Source organism: Lepidochelys olivacea, assembly GCF_965140295.1.
Source record: "Lepidochelys olivacea isolate rLepOli2 genome assembly, chromosome: 22".
NCBI lineage: Eukaryota > Metazoa > Chordata > Testudines > Cheloniidae > Lepidochelys > Lepidochelys olivacea.
In genome coordinates, this window is record NC_140432.1 from 18,875,018 (window position 1) to 18,897,046 (window position 22,029).

Genomic DNA, 22,029 nt, shown 5'->3' on the forward strand with positions numbered 1-22,029 from the left:
ATGTCAGGCCATTGTTAGTGACAAGTTAATAAAAAACGATGTTTAATTAGGAAAATTGAAGGCATCTTTACACAAGCTGTCCAAAATAATACAAGACACGTAGGTCTGTGATCACAGAAGGGACTTAAAAATACAAATCCACACAACAGCAGCATGTTCTGGCTGACTCGGCATGTTGTCTAGTTTCCCTAAATATTCCAAGGTGCTGTGGCTCTAACAAGCATTGCTGCCTTGGCCAAAGAACAGTGTTGGCTTGGATTATGATGGCTGCCTAACAACCACTTGTAAGTCAGAATAAGGAGAAAGAAACAGGTCAAAAGATGGGGAGGGAGGATTAAAGAAGGGAGATTTATTTCTAGGAGGCCACAGATCTTGGGGGAAACCCATAATAATTTTTTTAATTGGAATTTCACCATAGGTGAGCCAAGAATAGACTTCACTGCAACTGGCCACCATGGCTGTGGAGGTAAAGAGTGCAAAGTGAGATTAAAGAAGAGTTTTGTAACATTAATTTTTTTTATTAAGAAGACAGATATTTTATAGTACTTCTCTGTTTGTAAAAATGATATACATGAACCAATACAAAATGTGAATGGGAACATATGGATATGTATTTTCTTACACTGTAACATTGTCCATGGACACCTTAAAACAGAACTGGCCTAAGAGGGAAAAAGTAAAAAGGGCAGGTGAGTAAAGAACAAGCTTATTTGCCATCAGTTACACATCCTTCATCAAAGAAAAGTAAGTTTGTTCTTTCTACACTCTTAAAAAAACCCTTATGAGCTAAACCTGTACAAAGTAATACTCAACACTACATTTCAACAGCGCACTGTATACTGAAGAAAAAAAATACATAAACCAATATACAACTAAAATCCATAATTTCCTGGGGTTTTGTTTAGTTCTCTTCCAATGTGTGGGGCCGAAAATTTTGCAATCTACCTGAGACGGAAAACACCAATCAAAACACATGAACCTGAGACATGTCAACATTGTAAGTCAAAGTTACATTGGTAACACCGCACTACTGTACACTTTCAAAACAGAAAGATGGGCTGATAAAAAAAAAAAAAACAACAATGCCAATTCTGTGATCAATGTGTAAAAAAGCCTCCCCCCAAAACCTTCCAATAAAATGCTAAATGCTTCTTGCCCTTGGCTGTGGTTTGGCTATGGCCCCAGCTCGTGCTGAAGGCTCAGAAGGGAGCTTCACTTGACAAAATTTACTTTCCTTTTGTAGATTCTGAGGGAGGGGAAAAGACAAAATACTGCTCAAGAATGGATTTGGTTTTTTTCCCTTTTACATGCCAACCCATTCCCAAAAGGCTCTTGTGTTGCAGTGGTTCTGCCAAAAAGTTAAAAAACAAAACCCACAATTTAAAAAATGCTTCCTAAAAGCTCAAGAAGTTGTAACAGATGGAATTTTTTCCCCTTAAATAAATCAGTGTAAGTTTTCTACATAATGTAACAATAATAAAAATTCATCTTTCAAACTCCAAGATTACTCACTGAACAGTTCAGTATAGATATATATTTTTTAATGCTATCTTCTCATTGTGGACTGTTATCTGTAGGTCCATCACAATTCTAATTCACATTGGTTTTTTCTTCACCTAAATATTTTATAATCTGTTTTCCTTGCAATTTTTAATGCAAATCCCCACATTTCCTTTATCAGAAAAGAAAAGAAAAAAGGCAACTTCACGTATCCAGTTTCTCCCGAGGCTTCAAATCTAAAACATTTTCAAGGTAACTTATTTTTAGTAACTGTGCACCATGACTGCATTCATGCAAGGATCAGTAATTTGTTGGCAGATGGTTCTTAAGGCTGAGGAATGAGGCCAAGGCCTAGTGTATGAAAGGTAAAGAGATAAAAAAATACAACATTTGAGTTTTGATTAAGTGACTGAAAAAGCCTACATGCTGCTATTTCCACCTGCTCTGACCTTTGCAGAACTGAGAAACAGGGCACACCAGCATGAAAACAATAGCGACCCTTCTTCTGTCCCTCTTGCTTTGTCAAACCAAATCTTAAGGAATTAAAGTTTCACACAGTCTCTGGATGGATCTCTCAGCATGACAAATATCTGTAATATACAGTACATGCAGGCCAGATCCCACTGCCTTCCCTAACTAGCACAAAGAGAAGAAGGAGAAATAATATAAAATCTGCTCATTTAGAACTCTTTGCACACCATGAGGACTTTTCTCTTTCCAGCAAATTAGGCAGAAGTAAGGCCGATTGGGAAAGCTTGATGGAATTGTTTGGAACAGAAATAATCAGAGCAGAACTACCTCCACCTCCCCCCCCCCGCCCTTTCCCTCCTGTGGCAACTCAAATTTGTCCACTTGCATAAAATGAACAGCCTTCATCTGTCAGTTCTGCTTAGGGCAACAACAAGGAGGATTCCTTCATGCCCCAAACTTGTCCAGACAGCATGGGGGTACCACTACTGAGCAGTCTACAAACACAGAATTCAAGACAGATTCAATCTCACAGTGACACACCTCACTTGCAGATAACCCTGTGCAGTAATGTCTCTCCGTGGCCCACGGAGTGCATTTTCTGAGTCACAGCCTATTTTCTACTCTCCACCACTAGAAAGCATTTGAAACACGGGCAGCCGCAAACAGTTTTCATAGCTTCTCCATCCAAGCCTTTAAGACAACAGAGAAGAATGTAGTATGGATACACTGAACTGCAAACTACGAAATCTAAAGCGTGCTGGTTCTCCTCCGATGAGACTGAATTTTGAACAGAAAAATAGTGGCGTTAAAAGAAACACACTAAAAACAATCAAATCTATTCCAAGGGGTTCCAGCAGGCAATTCCAAAAGAGAACAGAAAGAGGAAAAAACAAGAAAAAAAAAAAACACACACACACACACAACCCGCTCCTCCCATCCCAAATAAAATAAAATAAAAATAAAACAAGGCACAGAATTTTCTGCAAATGACTTAACGAAACTAAATCCAAGCTGGACTTGGCCAAAAAATAAAACCCAAACTGAGGTGTCGAACAGCAGAGTATACTTTACAAATAACATTTTTTACACAGCCAAGCCCGGACCCTCCCAGTCTGACATCTCTCCACCCATTCGTTTAAAACAAACAAAAACAAAAAAGACACAAGCTGGTTGCAACTTCCAATATCACTGTCTCTGTCATCTAAATTGGGCCAGTAACTGTCCATGGTTGGACACCTCATTGAAACCAAGGCTGATCTAGATGAAGTACTCTTTCTTTTCTTCAGAGTTGTTCTGTCCTCCTTCTGCATTGATTATAGCTGTGTCTGCGTCCGCTGCATCATCTGCTCCTTTGGCTTCATGAGTGAAGTATGTACCTGAAAATAAAGCAGTGAGGTTCTGTGACTCATTGGTGGTCTCTGCATAGATTGCTGTAACACTGCCATTTGCTTTACTGTGAAGAAGCCAGGAGAAGGGGAGAAAGAACAACCACCGGAAGGAAGGAGAGAAGTCTGAATCTAGGGGTTCTGGAGGTGTTACTCAAGCATAAATAGCTGTGATAGCATGAATCAGCGAGACAGCACAATGACCTCAGAGATTAAGCTTGAGATTTTTTCAATGCTGCCTCGTGGATTTAGATGTGCATTAAGTTCAATGGGAATTGTGCATTAAATTCTGCAAGGCGGCTTTGAAAATGACAGTCGAAGGCATTATAAAAAGGACACCAAGTAAAAAATGAACATCACTGGTTAAATAGTAGGACATTATATAATGACCCAGGGTGAGTCTCTCTCCATGACCGGGTAGATTGAGAACTACCAATAATCACGCTTCCCCCCCACCCCTTTTAAAATGACCCATTTTGTCATTGCAATCAGAGCCTCCAGCGCCCTCCTCCCACCCCCGGGGGTGGGAACTTCAACAGTGACACTGGCAGAGTGCTCAGCAAAGTACACGGGAGGTCCCAGGAGCACACAGAACAAGTGAACATAATCAGCCTCCCACGTTGACCAAAAGGCCCTCATGCTATTATGAGTGGACTGAATAAATAACAGAATGATTTTTAAGTTACTTCATGCCATATAAGAGTCTGGAATGATATAGCCCCTCCCAGTACAAGAGTGCGCAAAAATAAATTGATAAATTCTTAAGCATGTCATGCCCTTCCATTACAGATGACATATCTTTCATCTATTCTTCTCTCCCAATCCTGATGCGCTTTCTCCCTTCTTCTCTGTGTCTATTGGGCTCCCCCATCTTGCTTTTAGCTTCCTCCCATCCTGTATTTCTGGATCCTCTTCCACTATACAAGTCCCTCTGCTGTTTTTTCTGTTCTCTATCCTGCTGTGTAACAAAACACAGTGCCTTGTATCAGACTGTTACAGCTGCCACCACGCCAAGCCCTCCCAATGCTGTGTTTCAAGCCTCAGCTTACCTTTGTGTCTTGCAAAGTATCTCCCTAAAATGATGAGCAGGCAAAGCATTGCGAACACCACCACGGCCACGACCCCGCCGATCACCGCATGGTCCACAGCCCTTATGGACCCTTCATCACCTGCTCGAGAATCTGTCGAGAGCAGAAGAGGAATAGGAATTTGGGACTTATTACAGGGCGATTTGAAGGTTTGGCTGCAGTTGTGCCCAGGGTTGGAAAAGCTACACTTTTACTTTTAACAGGAGAGGGGTAAAGCACTGAACTATCCAGACCAGTGCTCAACCTATTTACCCTTGTAGGCCGCATATGCAGCTGTGTGTGTGTGTTATGTGGGCAGTTGTATGCAGATTGGGCCACAGGTTGAGAACCACTGATCCAGATGGATCAGTTCACACAAGGGTGCAGACAGGCCTGGCTGATCAGCTCAAGATATTTTTCCACAATGCAGCAGCAGTGTCAGCACTAATGCATGTGGAACAAGATCGGGAAGGAAAGGGAGACATGGAATCATCGGCATCTTTTGTGAGGGTCTGCCACACCTCAGTCCCCAACTTCAATTCTCCCTCCCCCGCCCCAGATAAAGGGGATGATCTAACAATTGGAGGCCAGGAAGTGCCAGTATGGTGACATCAGTTGTACAGAAATCTCAACAAGGCATTTATTTATATGAATGTTAATGCCCCAAAATTTTATTTGCATGGCGAATAAGTGATCAAGTCCTAATTTCAAAAGAAATCTAGGATTATGTGATTAAATACATTTTTGCTCAATAAATTCCATGATGCATCAAATAGCAGAACTCTCAATGCAAACCATAAAACCCTCTTCAAACACAGATAGCAAGCAATAATTGTACATTGCCTCCAACCGCTTTATTTTATTTATTTAACACCTCGCCATGCAATTAATTTTCTTTTATAAGCATTTCTCCCTTAGGATGCCAGTCCCCTAGAGAGGAATGACTTATTTGGCGGGGGAACAACTCTGAAATGAACCCAGAATGAGCTATGGCCATGTAAAATGAATGTATAGCAGTGTAAACAATTTTAATTTAAGAATGCAGCTACATCAACCCTTGCTGCAATTCTAATGGCAACCGAGATTTATAATGTAGTAAAAAACAATTATTCTCCCGTTGATTAATACATTAACATTTGGAATGGAAGCTAAACCATTGTCTCTTTTTTTTATTGAGTCAAGCACGACACCTCTATTAAAATGATTTACTACCCGTACCTTACAATTTAAGCACAGCAGCAACAGAAACGGTAAAAATCTTTTAACTTTACATGATTTGTGAAGTCATATGTGAAGGATTTACCATTTAAATCTTTCACTACAAGCAGCACATGGCCTATAAATCTGTCCCACATGCAGTTGCCCGGACACCTAAGAGAAATGCATTTCACCAGGAAGACTGAGAGTGCAAATTCAAGTCAATTTTTAAGAAAGATTTATCTCCGTCTCTCTCCAAATAACAGAGCAAATCTCTGAAGCCTCCACCTCTAATAATATTTGAAGTTTATCGATCAAGTGTACAGATCCGTGACAGCTAAAGGTAATGGTGCTCTTTTGAGCTGAAACCTGATACAATGTTTTCAGCAGGCGCTCAGGATTTACACTTTCTATCGACATTTCCAATTCTGTTCTAAGATTAAGTACTGAAGGATGTAAGTAAATAACTCGTAACCGAGAGCTCCATAAAATGCATTTTAATTAAAACAGTTTAAATTAAAAAGAAAAAAAATCTTAAAGTGTTTCTTCAAGTTGCCTTTTAAAAGTAACAGAACAAAACGGGTAGAATTTGCATAGACTATGGAATGCCTAGGTTTAATTAGGTCAAAGTAGGTGCACATTAAAGGACAAAATGAAGAGCAGCCAATTAGACAGAACCATGTTAAATAAAATCACCTTCAGCAACATATCTAATACGTTAAACTAAGTGTGGCAAAAAATGTTCTCCTGTTAGCCGAAAGCTTTCACTACTAGGGTAGCTCTGGCATGATATATATACAAATCATTTAACTAGGATTAGAATGTGCTCGAGAAATTTAAAAGCGTGATATGGGTTAAGACTCGGTGTTCACAACACAGTGCCTACAAATGGCAGGTATATCCCATATAGGTTATTCCTTACAACTTCATGATTAGAAAAATGAAATGCAAAAATTATCGCTAACATAATGACAGAGTGTATCCAAAAGGACAAAACCTAACAGGAAAGCAACCAATGAAATATTTTACTCAGTTGAAAAACCATAAATATTGATCTCTCAATGAGGAGAATTAACTAATCTTGACATGCCAAGGATTCCAGATCCAATCAGTTTTTCCCCTCAAGTCAATTTTTCATAGCTGGGTGGAGACAAACAGGAAGAAGATATTTACAATACAGAAGATACATGTACAAAGGTAAGCAATTCAGAGAAAGGTGCAGATCCTGATAACTAAGGGCAGGAAATGGCTCCCAGTGGCTGCAAAATATACCCTGAAAAAACTTCTCCTAGGAAGGGCATTCTCTATTACTCAAGGTGCAGACACATGCCTTATCAGAAAAATCCATCTGCCTTTGCTGTTGTGGCCAGAGGTGTAATGACCATGATTACTGACAGCTGCCCCACCCAAACATCATGTCACCTTTGACACCTAGACTGCAAACATACTAGGGTAGGGACTGTCTGTTACTTGTCTATATAGAACCTACAACCATGGGGGATCCCTGACCGGTGTTCTAGGCAACCATTCTAAAATAATCTCATTTCATGATCCAGCACAACCATTTAAGGTCTTACAAAATTCCACAAGGCAACCGAAGTTGGCTGATCCACTCAGTGGTCACTTAAAACAGGTTGCACTGTATTTATCAGTGTAACCAATTATTTTTATTGGTTCTAAAATCTACAGGCACGCTTCACAGCTACTTACAGCAGAAGCACACCAATTCAACAGGTATCTTCCCAGTCCCACTCTGATCACACAATTAAATAACATCCCACACTAACTCATCTATCTTCCCTAGTTTGTTTATTGCAGTTATATCAGTTAACTCTACAGATTGGTAACATCAGAAGTTATGATTTCCTAGTGCTGTATCCTCTCTGCTGGAGAGATGGGACGTTCCCCAAATTAAGAGTAAGGATTTCTTGCTGATGTTGGGAACAGTTAGGGCAAAGTATGCACATCAAAGCACATCTGTATCATGAGAGAGCACAGCCCAAGAATTGGAGCTAAGATGCATTTTGCTTGACCCAACACAGATGGAGAAGACGACAAATATAGGACCAGAGCTTCAGATGGTGTAAATTGGCCTAGCAACAATTACAGTAGAGCTACATTGGTTTACCCCAGCTGGAGATCTGCCCATAAAATATAAACTGAAGTGCTGCGCCAAAACCACTGGCCTGACAGCTCCATGGTGGTTTCTGTTCAATCTGTAATTAAGTCAAGAGCAGTGAGTCTTTAGTCGTGTCCCTGCTTCCCTGAGAAGTGACTTTCAAACACAGCTTGACAAACATTTTTGGTCAGCAGAGTTTATTAAATATGATTTTTTCCACTGGGACAGGCGCTATTTTTCTTAATTATTTGTATGGAAAACAATATTTTTCCAAGTATACGCTCCAAGTTTATTTTATTGGGTGTATGGCTAAATAGTCTAAGTTTACGTGTTAATTAAAAATTAAATTCAACACACTGAGGATGTCTAGTGCTTGCAAACCATCTAGAGACAAATCTGTGAGGCAGTTAACAGTGTACTTTTGCCCTAGAGGAAAATGGCTTCATATTTGTATTAGATCATCAAACGAAAGGAACTTCCCTCCTACTCTGACTGCTAATACACTGGATGTTTATTCCCTAGAAATGCTGTACATATTACCCAATTAAAACAGTATTATCCAACCAGATGTATTTATGCACCTGCTCCCACTTCTCCCATCTTCACAAACAGCCTTCAGCTGAGGAAAGGTAAGTCACCTCTGCAGGGACTCTGCCAATGCCCCTCACTCCCGACTTGCAGAACCTCCCTGTTACGTCTGTACTGAGTCTCCCACAAAGCTCTGCCAGTACATGCTAATCCTGTCTTGCAGCCCTATTATTCATATCCTGGGTCTTCAGCAGAGGCTACCAGTTATGTCAAATGGTGTGGCTGTTTCATAAAGTTGACAGATAGGGACTCAGCTGACTCCCTGATAACTCATCGCATTTGTGACCTAAGATAAAGTTTTAAACTCTGCCTCCAGAGAGCAGAGGCTCTAAACCATCAAGCTCCATCCTTTTGCGTACATATTTCATGTTTAGCAGCCTGCAGCCATTTTCACAGAACAAAATAAAACCACCACCGCATCTGCTCTCTGCTTCATCTAGTCTCTCTCTGGGCAGTTTGGCTACTTGCTGTTTCGATCGGGAAAGAAAAATCAGGGGATTATTTAAGTTTTTTTAAATGAAAAATGGAAGAACTGATGCAGTCTAACTGCCAGTGGGCATCCATGAATTCCTGCACCTTTAAGATTACGCTTGGCAGGCAAGGCCACTGTTGATCCGAACAGAGGCATCAAGTAAAGGATTCATTTCAGAAATCACCCTCAGCCCCACTCACAAGTGGGTCAGTGTCTCAGTGATAGGAAGAAAAAAAGTTCCTGAAAGAACGAGTCATGGAAAAAATGTAGTCTTTCTTGCCTCCAGAGAGATGGATCAGCCTTTCTGCTTTTATTTCCAATGCTTATCAGTGTTTTGAATGGGATTCTCAAGAAGAGGAGCTTACCACCTAATGGCAGGGGCTGACTGTGTTTAAGGACTTATTTGGCTTCCCATCACCATACACCAGGGCATCTGGTGCCATCTCCTCCTCTTCCCCTGTTGTCACTAATTTCTTCACACCTTTTCGTTCTTCCTCTTTCCTCACATCTCCATATTCATGCCTTAGCCACCACTCTCCACCTAGCACTGAAAGATAAGCATCACCTCTCCTACCCAATCCTACATACAGGACACTTAACACTAACAGAGTTTCTGACTTCTAATGCAGGAAGCGCTAATGAGGCTTTTCAGTGGGGCAGGTATCACTGGGGAATCAGTTGGAGGTATCTGACCCAACCGATCCTGAAATGAACCTTTCTGTTTTTAGGGATGACTGGAAACAAATTATTTTCCTTTTATTTCAAAGTGCCACAGGACATCAGATCAGGCTATTTAATTTTTCCTATTAAATTACCCAAGTGAAAAATAAACAAACAAAAATTTGCACCTGAGATGGGAACTTACCTTCTTTTTTACTTGGTGTTTTAAATATAGGGAGTAAGGACCCCATCCTGTAGCTCAAACACACAAGACTACTACAGTAGCAGACCTACGTTATACATTATATCCACACACGCGAACGTTTTCCCAGTTGGTAGAGCTCCTTCCTGGATTGCAGGGTCCGTGCATGCTGAGTTTTCAGCTCAGTTACTAGCCCTGAAGACCAGGTATAGTTACAAAAAATGACTCAAGCCCCTTCCGAGCAGGGGGGAAGGCAAGGCATTATCCTAACACAGGGAATAGTCAATGATTAATACCAGTTCGTTGTTAGAAAGAAAGGGATATTTTTGAGGGGGAGGGTGGAGTGGCAGAAGCAGCAGCTTTCCCAAGTTGGTGGCAGGAACAAAGATTTGACCTTAAAAAAAGGCATCTGCTGAAAAATGCTGCCCCCAATTTACAACACCCACTGTAGCTTCCTATCCATGATAAAAAAAAAAATCAAACAACTTTATTACGAAGGGGGAACAGGCTAGATGACAGGAACTGACAAAATGCCACATTGTTTGCTAATCCTAATAAGCTATTCTTCCTTAAGATTTGCTTTGCTCAGCACCAATTCAATTACAGATGCAACAAATCCTTCTGACATTTAATTCCCTCTTGTCAGAGAGTAGGAAATGTATACATGCTCAGCTTTCCCATTAAGATGTTAATATACATTGGAGCACGCTGGTCTCTACAGTGAATAGCATTTTTAAGGGTGTGTTTGGTTGAGAGGAAGCAATGCAGGAAGGCAAGAACCAGGTGAACATAAAACGCTGCATGTTTCTCTCTGAGCAGCAGCTACTTTGCTCTGTTCAGCAGCTACTTTGCACAGTAGCAAAAGAAAAAGAAATCATCCAACTTTTAAGTACAGTGCTTTCTAATATGTCAAAACATCTTAAAGGAAAACTGCAGTGATTTGTTTCACCACCACCGTAGAGGGCTATAACAACAACTTAATATAGGTTGAAACAATGAATTTTTAAACACTGTTGGAGTGCCCCCATGGAGGGGGGAAATGGAGCTGCTGACTCTGAATTGGGGGCTGATACAACAGCAAACATCTCAACCCGGGGGGGGGGGGGGGGGGGGAATGGGGTCAGCCTGATATGAACATTCTGCCCCCATTTAAAAGTACAGGGAATCGGAGACTTTGGGAGCTGTTACGAAGTTATTCTAATTGGTGGATGTACCAACTGTTACATTATCCACAAATTAAGAAATAGCTGTGCTTTGACAGTATATTAAACCTGAAGTTTTCCTTGAAATGAGCATATCTGATAAACAGTAAACCTAAGGCAACAAGGAAATGTACTTTTGATTAGCATCTATTCGACACCATAGCTCAATTCGATGTACTTCCAGATTTCTGGGGAGGATAGATTAAATAAAATAGTGAATAGTGAACCCATGGCAGTGTGCAATCTGTAGAATTTCAGTTCACTTTGCCTACCTATTTTTCTGGCTTAAGGAAAAATCCATAGCGGCCTCATGTTTACCTTTTGTGAGAGGGAAGATAAATTAGGAGAAAAAAAAAAAACAATCGAAAGCACCATGTTGGACTCTGAAAATGATCAGCAAAACTGCTTATGCATCTCTTGATTCCAGACAAATTTCTGTCTAGCATCATTTTCACAGTACCAAATGCAGTTAACAGCTGCTTTTAAAACCTGAATATCCTGTAAGTCTTTAAATATATAAATTAACAACAAACAACTTATTAACCCCAGGTTTCCAAAGCTGACATAGTATTTTGGACTTCCAGAGAAGTAATTGTTTGAAAACAACCACAATACTGGAGACTGAAAAGAAGGGAGTGGATTTTTGTGGCAGTATTCGGATAGTGTGGGCTAAAACAGCTAGAGCAAGATTGGAGCTCTAGGCTAAATTGTGGCAAATCTTTTCCAGTTAGCTGGTGAATGGTTCTGTTTGATTCTGTACTTACTGGGCCATTTTTAGATGCAATATTTTATATTTGTCCAGATCCTTTGAGTTCCTTTTTACTCTCTTTGCAAGTGGTGAGAAGTCAAGCCTTTGAGCTTGAGAAAGGCTGGATAAGATAGGACAATGGACTCATCACTTTCCCGAATTTAAAATCCCAGTCATATCTGATTTAGAAGTTAAAAAAAACAAAAAACAAAAAAAGCAACTAACTTGTAAAACTACTAAAAAACAGTGACAAACTGAAGGTTTTATTTTAAAAATCTGCACAAGAACTGAAAGCCCTAGATGACCAAGTTCAAGTCCTAGATGGAGTTTAGACCTGGTACTTAAAACTGAGAAGCTGGGTTTATATCAACCCCTCCCCCTTCCACAAAACAGCTACCCCCACAATGAGTTAAGGTTCTTCACAGTAGCTCCCAGGGTGACTAAGGGATGTGGAAGGTTTATTCACAACACTCCCAACTCCCAGAGTGCATAGAAACTTTAGGTTCTGAACTTGATGTCCAGCACCACATCACCAGACCAGACTAGCCTCAAGGAACGTTTTTAACAATGCACCTTCATAGTGGTTCTTACTGCACTTACATGCGCTTCACCATTGTGGCTCATTAAGGCTCTGTTTCTACCACCTGGGGCACAGTATAAATAAAGCACTTAAGGAGATATAGTTTGTCCCACCTCTGGTTCAGGGAACAGAGTGTTTTACTCCAATGATTTACTGTAGCTGCTATGTCTATTTCTCCTGGTTTATATTCTGCTATGTAGACCAAGGTCTTAAAACATTTTCTGGGGGGAGAAATAGGGGGTAACTGACAGCTCTGAAGTTTCTTCTGTGCACATTTGTACTGTAAAAGCCGAAGATTGATAGATCTCTTCGTGCATGTGCAGCGTGGCCATTAATTTCGGCAATTGAGATTTACCGCTGTACTCCCACAAAAATTCCTTAACAGCGCTTCCATTTCTAAGGGGAAATTAATTTTTAAGCTGTGATGTGGGACAATTTTTTAAGTCTGTTCGTAGCTACCATACTACTCATGGTTTTGCAATACATGGATTGTGCTGGGGAAGGGAAGACAAGAGATGTTTTTTAAAAAAAACCCGTAAGCCCAATAAATATCTTACTTTTGAAAAGTAAAGTTAATGAAATACCATTTTCAAAGGTGCATAAGTGACTTAGGAGACAAAGTCCCATTTTCAAAAGTGACTTAGGAGCCTATGGCCCATTGACTTTCAATGAGATTTAGGCTCTGAACCTAAATCACATTTGAAAATGGGACTTTGGCCGCTAAATTACTTAGGCACTTTTGAAGACGTCACCCACTGTCTAAAAGGCATAACGTAATAAAAAAAGCCAGTCCATCTCTACTAATAATAGGAGGCTAAACAAGAAAACAGTGACCATGAACATTTTCAAACTACATTCTCTATTGAAAGAAGTATTTTGGTTGGTAAACATGCTTTGTGGTGAGTTTTATCAAGCCGCCTATGAAAACGGTATTAGTTGAAGCAGCAATAGGGTTTGGGTTTTTTTGTGCCTGTCATTATTTTGGAGAAATGTGTCATGTTCATCCATAATAGGGAAGGATTGGAATTACTACCCGGATGCAGTAGGAATGGATGATCTTATTATTCATGACAACAGTTTAGCATTAAGTGTGCTACACCTACTCTAATTTATTGATGGACTGTTTAAGACTGGTGTTAACCTGTTTGTCTTGTATTATAATTGAATTTGGTCTCTAACTTAAACTATAGAAATTCAAGGAGTTCATCCTTCAATCAATAAAGCTCCTCTGCGGTGACCCATTTCAAGACAGCTTCATAAAAAATAATGTATCTTGTTTTAATAAATTTAATCACTATGACAGCTGCTCAATGTTTATTGGCTGTTTCTTCAGACATCTCTCTGCTAGAGAATGAAGCCACACTTACAATCAATAGTAATTGATTAATCAGCATCCCCCTTGAACAAAGATGCTAATCAGGTTTTGATTAGCTAATCAAACCAGATGCAGAGGCTACATGGTTGTTCCTTGATTGTTCAGTGTTTTACAAGATGTGTATCAACACTGTTGAGAAAAAAAAAAGATGACCATAATGCATCTGTGGGGAGGGAAAATACAATTTACTGAATTAATGTAACTGGATTACAATCATAAGCAAAAAAAATCTTGGCACTTGTGACAGCTCAGTGATTGACAAGACTATAGCTATGATATCCCTGATATTATGGTACCAAGGAGGGGTTGATGAGGGAATAATTTCACATGAGTTCCTGTGAGCATAAAACAAATTATTTCACACCAATAGGGTCTTGTTATGTTACAGAGCAAATGTTTGAGACTCATAGGGACAGATGTAGCTCAAGCAGCAAAAGTCATACAGGCCACTGGAAACTACCTACCGAGATGCAGGGAAATAGATGTATTATATAATTGTACAGTTGGGAGAGCCCCTGGGGAACTGTTTGTCAGGGTATGAATACCAGAAATGAATGGCATACTGAGCAAACCCTGTTGCTGAACTAGCATTTAATGATGCCAGAGCTCATCAATAATTTGCAGCCTGGAGGGGCTTCCTGTTCAACTCTGGGTGCAATTCAAGGTGGTGCTATTCATTTTTGAAGCCCAACGTGCTTGAATGGTGGCTAGCCACCAAAATGCCGGGCTCTTGACATACATGTAAAGGACAGGAGATCAACTGGACACTCACTCATAGGCCTTAGAACTGGAAGTTTGGAGGCTGGGCATTTTCAGCAGGTGGCTCTCAACTCTGGAACTTACCTTTACCATATGTCGGAGAGCCTGAGTTTGCTGACTGACCTGGGCATGACAGACAGCCCATCTGGCTACTCAGGATATGTCTACATTGCAATAAAACACCCACAGCAGGCCTGTGCCTGCTGACTTGGGCTTGCAGGGTTGGGGTTGTAGGGCTATAAAATTGCAGTGTAGACCTTTGGACTGGAGCCTGAACTCTGGGACCCTTCCCTCTCGCAGTATCCCAGAACCCAGGCTCCAAGCTGAGCCTGAATATTTACACTGCAATTTTACAGCCCCACAGCCTGAGCCCCTGGAGCCCAAATCAGCTGACCCTGGTCAGATGCAGGTGTTTTTTTTGCAGGTAGACATACCCTCAGACTTTTGCTTAAGGGGTTAGTGTTTTCTGGTTTATAGCTAAGGAAGGGTATGAGACACTTTTGTAATTCTAAGTTATGTTGACGTCTAAAGTTGGTGGCGTTCATCTCTCGACACATGCACATAACTTATAAAACAGCTTTTAAAAAATCTACACAATTTTAATAACCTAGAGACCAAGTTCTCAAAACACATGGTCTGTTTTACATCTGCAAAAACATACCAAATGGGCATGTGTTCATGCAAACAGGACACTTTCTCACCTGCTTAGTATGGGCAGGTGTTTGCAATGGATTTTGTGAAGATTTTTGAAAATTTAGCCTTACGTTTTAAAGCTCCACATAGAAAAACACACCTATCAGCAGAAAATATGCTATCCTGTCAATGCCTCTAGATAGAATGAGTCACTGGCTGCATTGGAAGCATAATGGCAAAATTAAACAAAATTATTACCTTGTCCCTATGCCAGTCAGTACTATCCATTCCTTAACAGTCTGCTACACTCAGTTTGAGAGTTTGTGCTGTGGTCAGGAATTTGAGAGGCAGCTCCACTCAAAAAGCAGTGACAGGAGTGATAGAAGAGATTAATTTCAGCCATTTGACTAGGGAATTCCTCTCTAAGTTATTCAGTTATAATTTTTTTGTTTTTAGTTAACTATCAAATCAAAACAATCATTTCCCCTCCATACATTGATACAACACAAGCACCTGGTACTTCTTAGCTATCAGGACTGGCTCAGGCCTGCCGTATCGTTATCAGCACCGCCGGGCTCTACAGCTGTGGTACAGCTCACGGGAGGTCTTATTCTGATAAAACGCATAGTAGTTACAAAATGTCTAACCTCCTGGCCAATTTACACCTCTAGTGGCACACACAAAAAGACGCCAATAAGTTTACTGGGAATAAAACAAAACTTTTATGAATAAAAAAAGGTATAAAATTGGACTGTTTTTTACTACAAAATGGAGAAGCATCAAATCAAGAAGATGCTTCTGGGCAGAGCTGTTCCCAAGTACCCGTGCACTCTGTAACCAGTCCCCCACAAAAATAGCCAGGAGTCCCACAATGGAAGCAGGACTTAAAGTGGGTCTACTTCTCCATGATTTTGTGTACCACGCACCATTCTGATCCCTGAAGGGGAACCCACATGGCCCCATTTCTTTCGTGGCTGTTTAAAAGTCTCACATGGTGCCTCACAGTTGATGTGCACTCAAGACCTCACAGCACAAATAAAAATGGGTCAGTAAAACAAACAATTAGAAGTGAAGCAGTGACAACAGGTGCTAAATGAGAGTATTTAGAATGTTCAGAAGGCGCTCATCTGACTGGCTGAGAGACCAAGTGATTTAACATACGTCTATGTACCACAGTTTATGTCTTTGTTTCAACTACATCCACCCCCGCAATCACCCGCTGAAGAGAGGTGTGTTTCTTAATTTGTAACCGTAATGCCTGCATTTGTGTATCAGCAATAAAACCTACTTCTGCAAGTTGCTCAGTCTGCTGTGAAAAAAAGGTTCAAAGCATCTAATTAATTTACATTATAGCACGTGATAAAAGAATTGTACCCTTCTCTCCCCACTTGAGATAATCATGTCATGACAATTTCCCAGCATAACATGAAGTAGCAGGCAGGGTAGATTTAGTGCAAACTGCATTTTTATAGACATTCATACAATCCAACATCCAGGAGTGTTTTACAAATGTAACAAAATTTCAACTGAACCATTCCCTAATTTGGATTAAAACATTATTTCAAGCGACTGAACTTATAGTAGCTGTTCGACAGCCTGAAATATGAATCACATCGTATTGCATACATTTCCCTGCCCCCACTCTGAAATATGTTAATATGTAAATGCAAGCCAATATTGAGAGAGGAAAAAAGCAGAAAACAAGGATTCTGTATTTGATTAACGGCTACACAACAGCAACTATGCAATGCAAAATGGCCAAGATGCAGAAATCAAAGTGGAAGCAGTATCCACAGATTGAACACAACAGTGTTTTACCTAATTACTAGCCCTTACCTGAGAGATCCCCATAGTCCAGTTCCTCTGCGGAATTTGGCAACTGAGTAAAGCCTTACAAGTAAAAACAAACTCGTTTTTCTTTATATTCCTCAAGGGACAACAACAATACACTTAACAATTGAGGATGGATTTACTGGAAAAAAAAGTGAGTCAGTCACTTGCCACCTTTGGATGGTTTGAATAGATTAGCTTGTAAATGCAGTTCTCCAATCGTCTACTTTAGTACTGATAGACTGTCAGAAAGATTCCTCAGTCTACACTGTTTAAAACACATGAAACATGAAGGTGAATGTTCAAAATCACTCATCCATAACAGCATGCAAAAACCCTTCCCAAACCTTGATTGTTAACTGTCAAATGGTGTGATGTATCACTTTATTACAGTTCTATTTAGATTACACGAGAGTGTATGTAAAATTTTATTTCTAGTTACAATACAAATTGAAATCCTTGGCCAATGTTGACACAAACAGCATTTTATCAATTTATGGATATCTTGGATAAAAAGGTTACCTACCTTTCCATAACTGTTGTTCTTTGAAATGTGTTGTGCATGTCCATTCCATTGTGTGCGCGCGTGCACCTCAGACAGTGTCAAGAGATTTTTCCCTCAGCAGTACCTATCAGGGCAACAGGAGTGCCCTCCGGTGCCTTCCACCGCTGCATGCAGGTAAAAAGGGCCACGTTGCCCCCGGCCCCCCTTCAGTTCCTTCCCACTAGAAAGGCTCTGATAAAGAGGGGAAGGAGGGTGGGTTGTGGAATGGACATGTGCAACACATCTTGAAGAACAGTTACAGAGAGGTAAATACAAGGTTTTTTCCCCTTTGAGCAATTGCACATGTCCATTTCACTGTAGGTGACTCAAGCAGGGAGGGAGACTCATGTGTGGGCCGAACAGACACTGCTACCTAAAATCTCCAATTAGAGACTCAGGGACGCAGATACACCTGCAGTGGAGCACCCATAGGGACACAACTCGAAGAAGAGTGAACGTTGACATGGCCACACTGGGGCTATTAGAATAACGTGAGCAGAATCTTTCTTGACTTTGGACAAGACTTTGGTCAAGAGCAGAACTGGAGGGAAGGCACACAACAGGCCTCCTGACCAGGGTCAGAGGAATGCATCGGTCAGTGAACCTGGGCTGTGACCTGCTCAGGAACAAAATCAACGACTTTCTTTGCTCTTGTTGTAAGCAGGTCCACTTGGAGTTCCCTGCCGCAGGAAAATGGACCTGGACACATCTGGGCTCAGAAACCACTCGTGGTGATCTGCAAATGACCTGCTCAGGCAGTATGCCAGAGAGTTTTGAACTCCTGGAAGGTAAGCAGCTCTCAGGTTGATAGAACTAGTGAGTAGAGTCAGTGACTTATGGAGGAGCAAAAGGAAACTCCCTCATGACCTCCCGCAGGTTCTACCCCCGCTACAGGGAGGACAAGATCTGAGCAGATACTTGAACCACCAGGTCTACTGACGATGGGCCAGCACGTACACCAGGGCTAACCAACCCTACAGTTCTCTGAGGTATAGCCTGACGTACTGCATCACGTAATGCACACCGCTGTGTCTCCTAGAAGTTTGAGGCAATTCTGACAGATCATGAGCAATGACCTGCATTGATTGGAACTTCTGCTCCAGCAGGAAAGCCCTGGCCTTTGTCAAGTCCAGGACTGCCTCAATGAATCCCATTTGAACAGGCGTCAGGATAGATTTCTCCGTCTTGATTAGGAAACCTGGCGTGTTGAAAACAGACTGAAGAGTGGCTACACTATAGAGTACCTGAGACCTAGACCAGCCTCTCACTAGCCAGCCATCTAGGTAGGTGAATACTCGGATTCCTGGCCTTTGCAGGGTGCTGCTACTGCAGCCATGCATTTTGTGAATACGCGAAGGGCTGCTGCGAACCAGTAGTGGGATCCATTGACCATGAATCAGAGAAGCTTTCTGTGGCTCTGGTGAGTCGCCACATGAAAATAAGCATCCTTTAAGTCAAGAGCAGTATACCGGTCCCTGCGATCTAAGGAAGGGATAATAGACACTAGAGTAACCAGCCAGAATTGTGTGGTCTTTTGGAACTTGTTTCGCTGCTTTAGGGCTAAAATAGGCCTGATACTCCCTTTGCCTTTGGGATTAGGAAGGAATAAAATCCCTTCTCTCTGAAGGGCATGGAACTTCCTGCATGAGCTCCATGAGGAGGGGAGACAACCTCCTGAAGTAGTATGCTCTCCTCAAAGTGGTCCCCGAAGAGTGACAGGGATGGGGTACAGAAACAAATTGAAGGGTGTATCACAGTTCCACTGTCCATAAAACCCACTGATCCATGTTGATGAGAGTCCAAACACTTAGGAAATGGGAGAGGTGATTGGGGTGGGGAAAGATGGCACCGTGGGGAGTGGTACACTGCTCTTAACCAACAGGTCAAAATGATTGTTCAGGAGACCCAATCTGCCCAGAACTGGCAGCTGCAGAAGAGCGAGGACGAGGTGGTCACCTCTTGTAACTTCTACTTTTTGTGGACAGGTTCTGGGTACATGGCAAGAAGGGATAAAGGTATCGGGAAAGCTCTGAGTGGAACGGCTTTCTTATTCCCACCAGTGTGTAAGTCCCCAGAGACTTAACAGTCACCCCTGAATCCTTAAGACTATGAAGCCTCTCCTCTGTCTTATTGGAAAAGAACGTGAGGCCTTCAAATGAGGCCTTGAGTGGTTTGTTGTACCTGTGGGGGAAGACCTGATGACTGCAGCCAAGATGAACGTGCAGGGTGATGGTCGAAGCCGTTGCTCGAGCCAGAGTCCACCATATTCTATGAATTAAAGTGGTCTTGGCAGCGAATTCGCCCTCCTCCACCATAGCAGCGAATTCCTGCTTTTGCCTCATCAGGAAACTTGTCTCTGAACTTCAGGGTACTTCACAGGCTGAAATCGTGCTGGCCCAGCAGAGCCTGCTGGTTTGCAACCCTAAGCTGTAAAGCTTCCTGCCAAACAGGTCTAGCTTTTTCGCTTCTTTTCCTTTAGATATTGAGGCCCAATGTCTCTTCTTCAGCAACAGCAGCAACTACCAGGAAGGCTGGAGGAGGGTGATTATAGAAGCGCTTGAATCCCCATGAAGGGACATATCTTCTCTCCATCCTTTTAGCAGTGGTTGACAGGGAAGATGGGGTCTACTATAAAACCTTGACAGGTTCCAGGATAGTCTCATGAATAGGGAGAGCTACCCTAGAGCGTCCTCCAGAGGCTAAAATGTCCACAAGCGTGCATGACCTTTCCTGTACATCTTCTGGTTCGAGATACAGAGCTGCAGCCACCCTCTTCAACAAAGTCTCAGTGAGCTCTGAAATCAACAGGAGGGTGAGAGTTTGGCTCAGTCACTACCACTCATCAGATGATGAAGAGGAGGCAGCTCAGGATTGTTGAGGAGGTCCCTCGTCTAATTCCTCCACAGGACAGTCCTGAGCATTCACCTCCACCTGCATGACCCTGGAGGAGGGAAGACTGACCTTGTTGCAGATGCTCCCAGCATCTAGGTGCTGTGTAAGGGTGGGAAGGGAGCGAAGAGACTCTAGAACATGGAAGGAAGCCCCCAGGGTTCCAAAAGGGCCATTGATATGGAGGCAGGGCCCAGCTGTATGCAGGTCATTGGTCCTTAGCGTGCTGCAGCTGTGACCAGTACCATGATGGGCAAGCACCCCACTGCAGTTGCTGGGCATGCTTAGGGTAAGACACACATGATCAGATGGACTCCGTTACCTCAGATCACAGTGGAGCTGACCCTATCGGGGCCGGGGAGGCCAGCTCTGAGTCTAGAGATGAGGGTGCCGGTGAGATCATCACTGGCTTTCACTAGATATAGCCCTATGGAGAGGGGCCACAACTACAGAAGCCACCAGTACTGAATGGTGCTCTGGGGTTGGAACTAGGACCCTGGGAACATGTGCTTCCAATCCTGGTACCAGGCGTGATACCCAAACAGCAGGGGAAGCTGCCACCGATAGGTTAAGCAACTCTCTGGCTGCCTCGAAAGCCTTGGCTGTAGACAGCACCAGAAAGGGCTCCGGAGTCTATGGTACTGAAAGGTGTGCTGGTCCTTTGAGGATTGGTTGTAATGGACCTGTCCCAGCCTCTGGAGTCAGCAATCCCTCCTGGCTTACTGACTGTGTCTGGGAATGGCTCCTCTTTGAGAGCACCTCCGAGTTTCTGTCTCTGCTCAAGTGCCTTCACCATAGACTTCGAAGGTCCCAATACAGAGTGTTTGGGAGACTCGCATTGTCTCTTCTTGGGTACTAGCAATGAGCATCTGCTTCTGGACTCCTAACAGGGGGAGCACTCCTAAGTGACTTGGACGTGCTCAGACACATTCAGAGTGGGAAAGTTCTAAGGGCAGGCAAAGCAGAGACTCCACAAGCAGGTACTTGAGTCTGGCAGCCCGATCCTTTTTCAACTGGGCTTTGAACCTTTTACAAACATGACACTTGTCACTCACCTACGCCTCTCCCAGACACTTAAGACAGATGGGGTGTGAGCTGCTCACTGGCACAAGACTTGATACATGAGACAGAGGCATTAGTCCAATACAAGGCTCTGAACCCTACTCTAGAAAAACACGACCCTAAATTTATTCTAAATATGCACAAACACTACACTAGACTTCAAAACTAGTTCTACAGCTACGATACACACCAAAAGGAGGGAGGCTTGCAGATACACAGCATGGTGCTCCAACAACCATCACTAGCAGGAGGAAGTGACGAAGTGGGGTCGGTGGCACATGGCCCTTTGTCCCTGCGTGCAGTGGCATGAAGCACCAAATGGCACTTGCACTACCCTGAGGGGTACTGCCGAGGGGAAAAAATCTTCAACAACTGTGCATGAGACGCGCACCTACAGTGGAATGGACACGTGGAATCACTCGAACATATTTCAAAACGGCACCACAGCTGTACAAGCAGATGGCAGGTTCTATCTCCAGTGAAAAAAATCTGATACGGAAAACGATTTTCTTTTTAATTTCAAAATTTGATCTGTTTGTGGAAAAGTATCCTCAAAGCTGATAAAGCAGTTAGGCAGGAGAAACCCCTTCTGTGACCTTTGAATATTAAGAGCTATTGCAAGCTACCACTACAACCCAACTAGCTTTGGTTTGAACAGTCATATCCTTTTTCAGTGTGTTTGAAAAAAAGTTTTTTGAGGGGTTGACGGGAAGCATAGAAAATTTAGTTCAGCCAGGACAGTCTTA

General features: G+C 42.2%; 1 protein-coding gene across 8 annotated transcripts in view; it reads right to left on the reverse strand.

The window, feature by feature from the left end:
- Nucleotides 1-492: 492 nt before the first annotated feature.
- CADM1 (cell adhesion molecule 1) overlaps nucleotides 493-22,029 on the reverse strand; it is a 291,533-nt gene continuing 269,996 nt past the window's right edge. For 6 of the 8 annotated variants that reach the window (XM_084611907.1, XM_084611906.1, XM_084611905.1 and 3 more), the window contains 2 exons: nucleotides 4,406-4,537; nucleotides 493-3,347 (listed from right to left, as the gene is read on the reverse strand). In XM_084611907.1, the coding sequence (XP_084468033.1) occupies nucleotides 3,229-3,347; nucleotides 4,406-4,537 (251 nt within the window). In that variant the 3' untranslated portion in view covers nucleotides 493-3,228. Of the gene's footprint in view, nucleotides 3,348-4,405; nucleotides 4,538-16,794; nucleotides 16,849-22,029 lie in introns of all 8 variants that reach the window. The other 2 variants (XM_084611903.1, XM_084611900.1) reach the window with 1 other exon arrangement.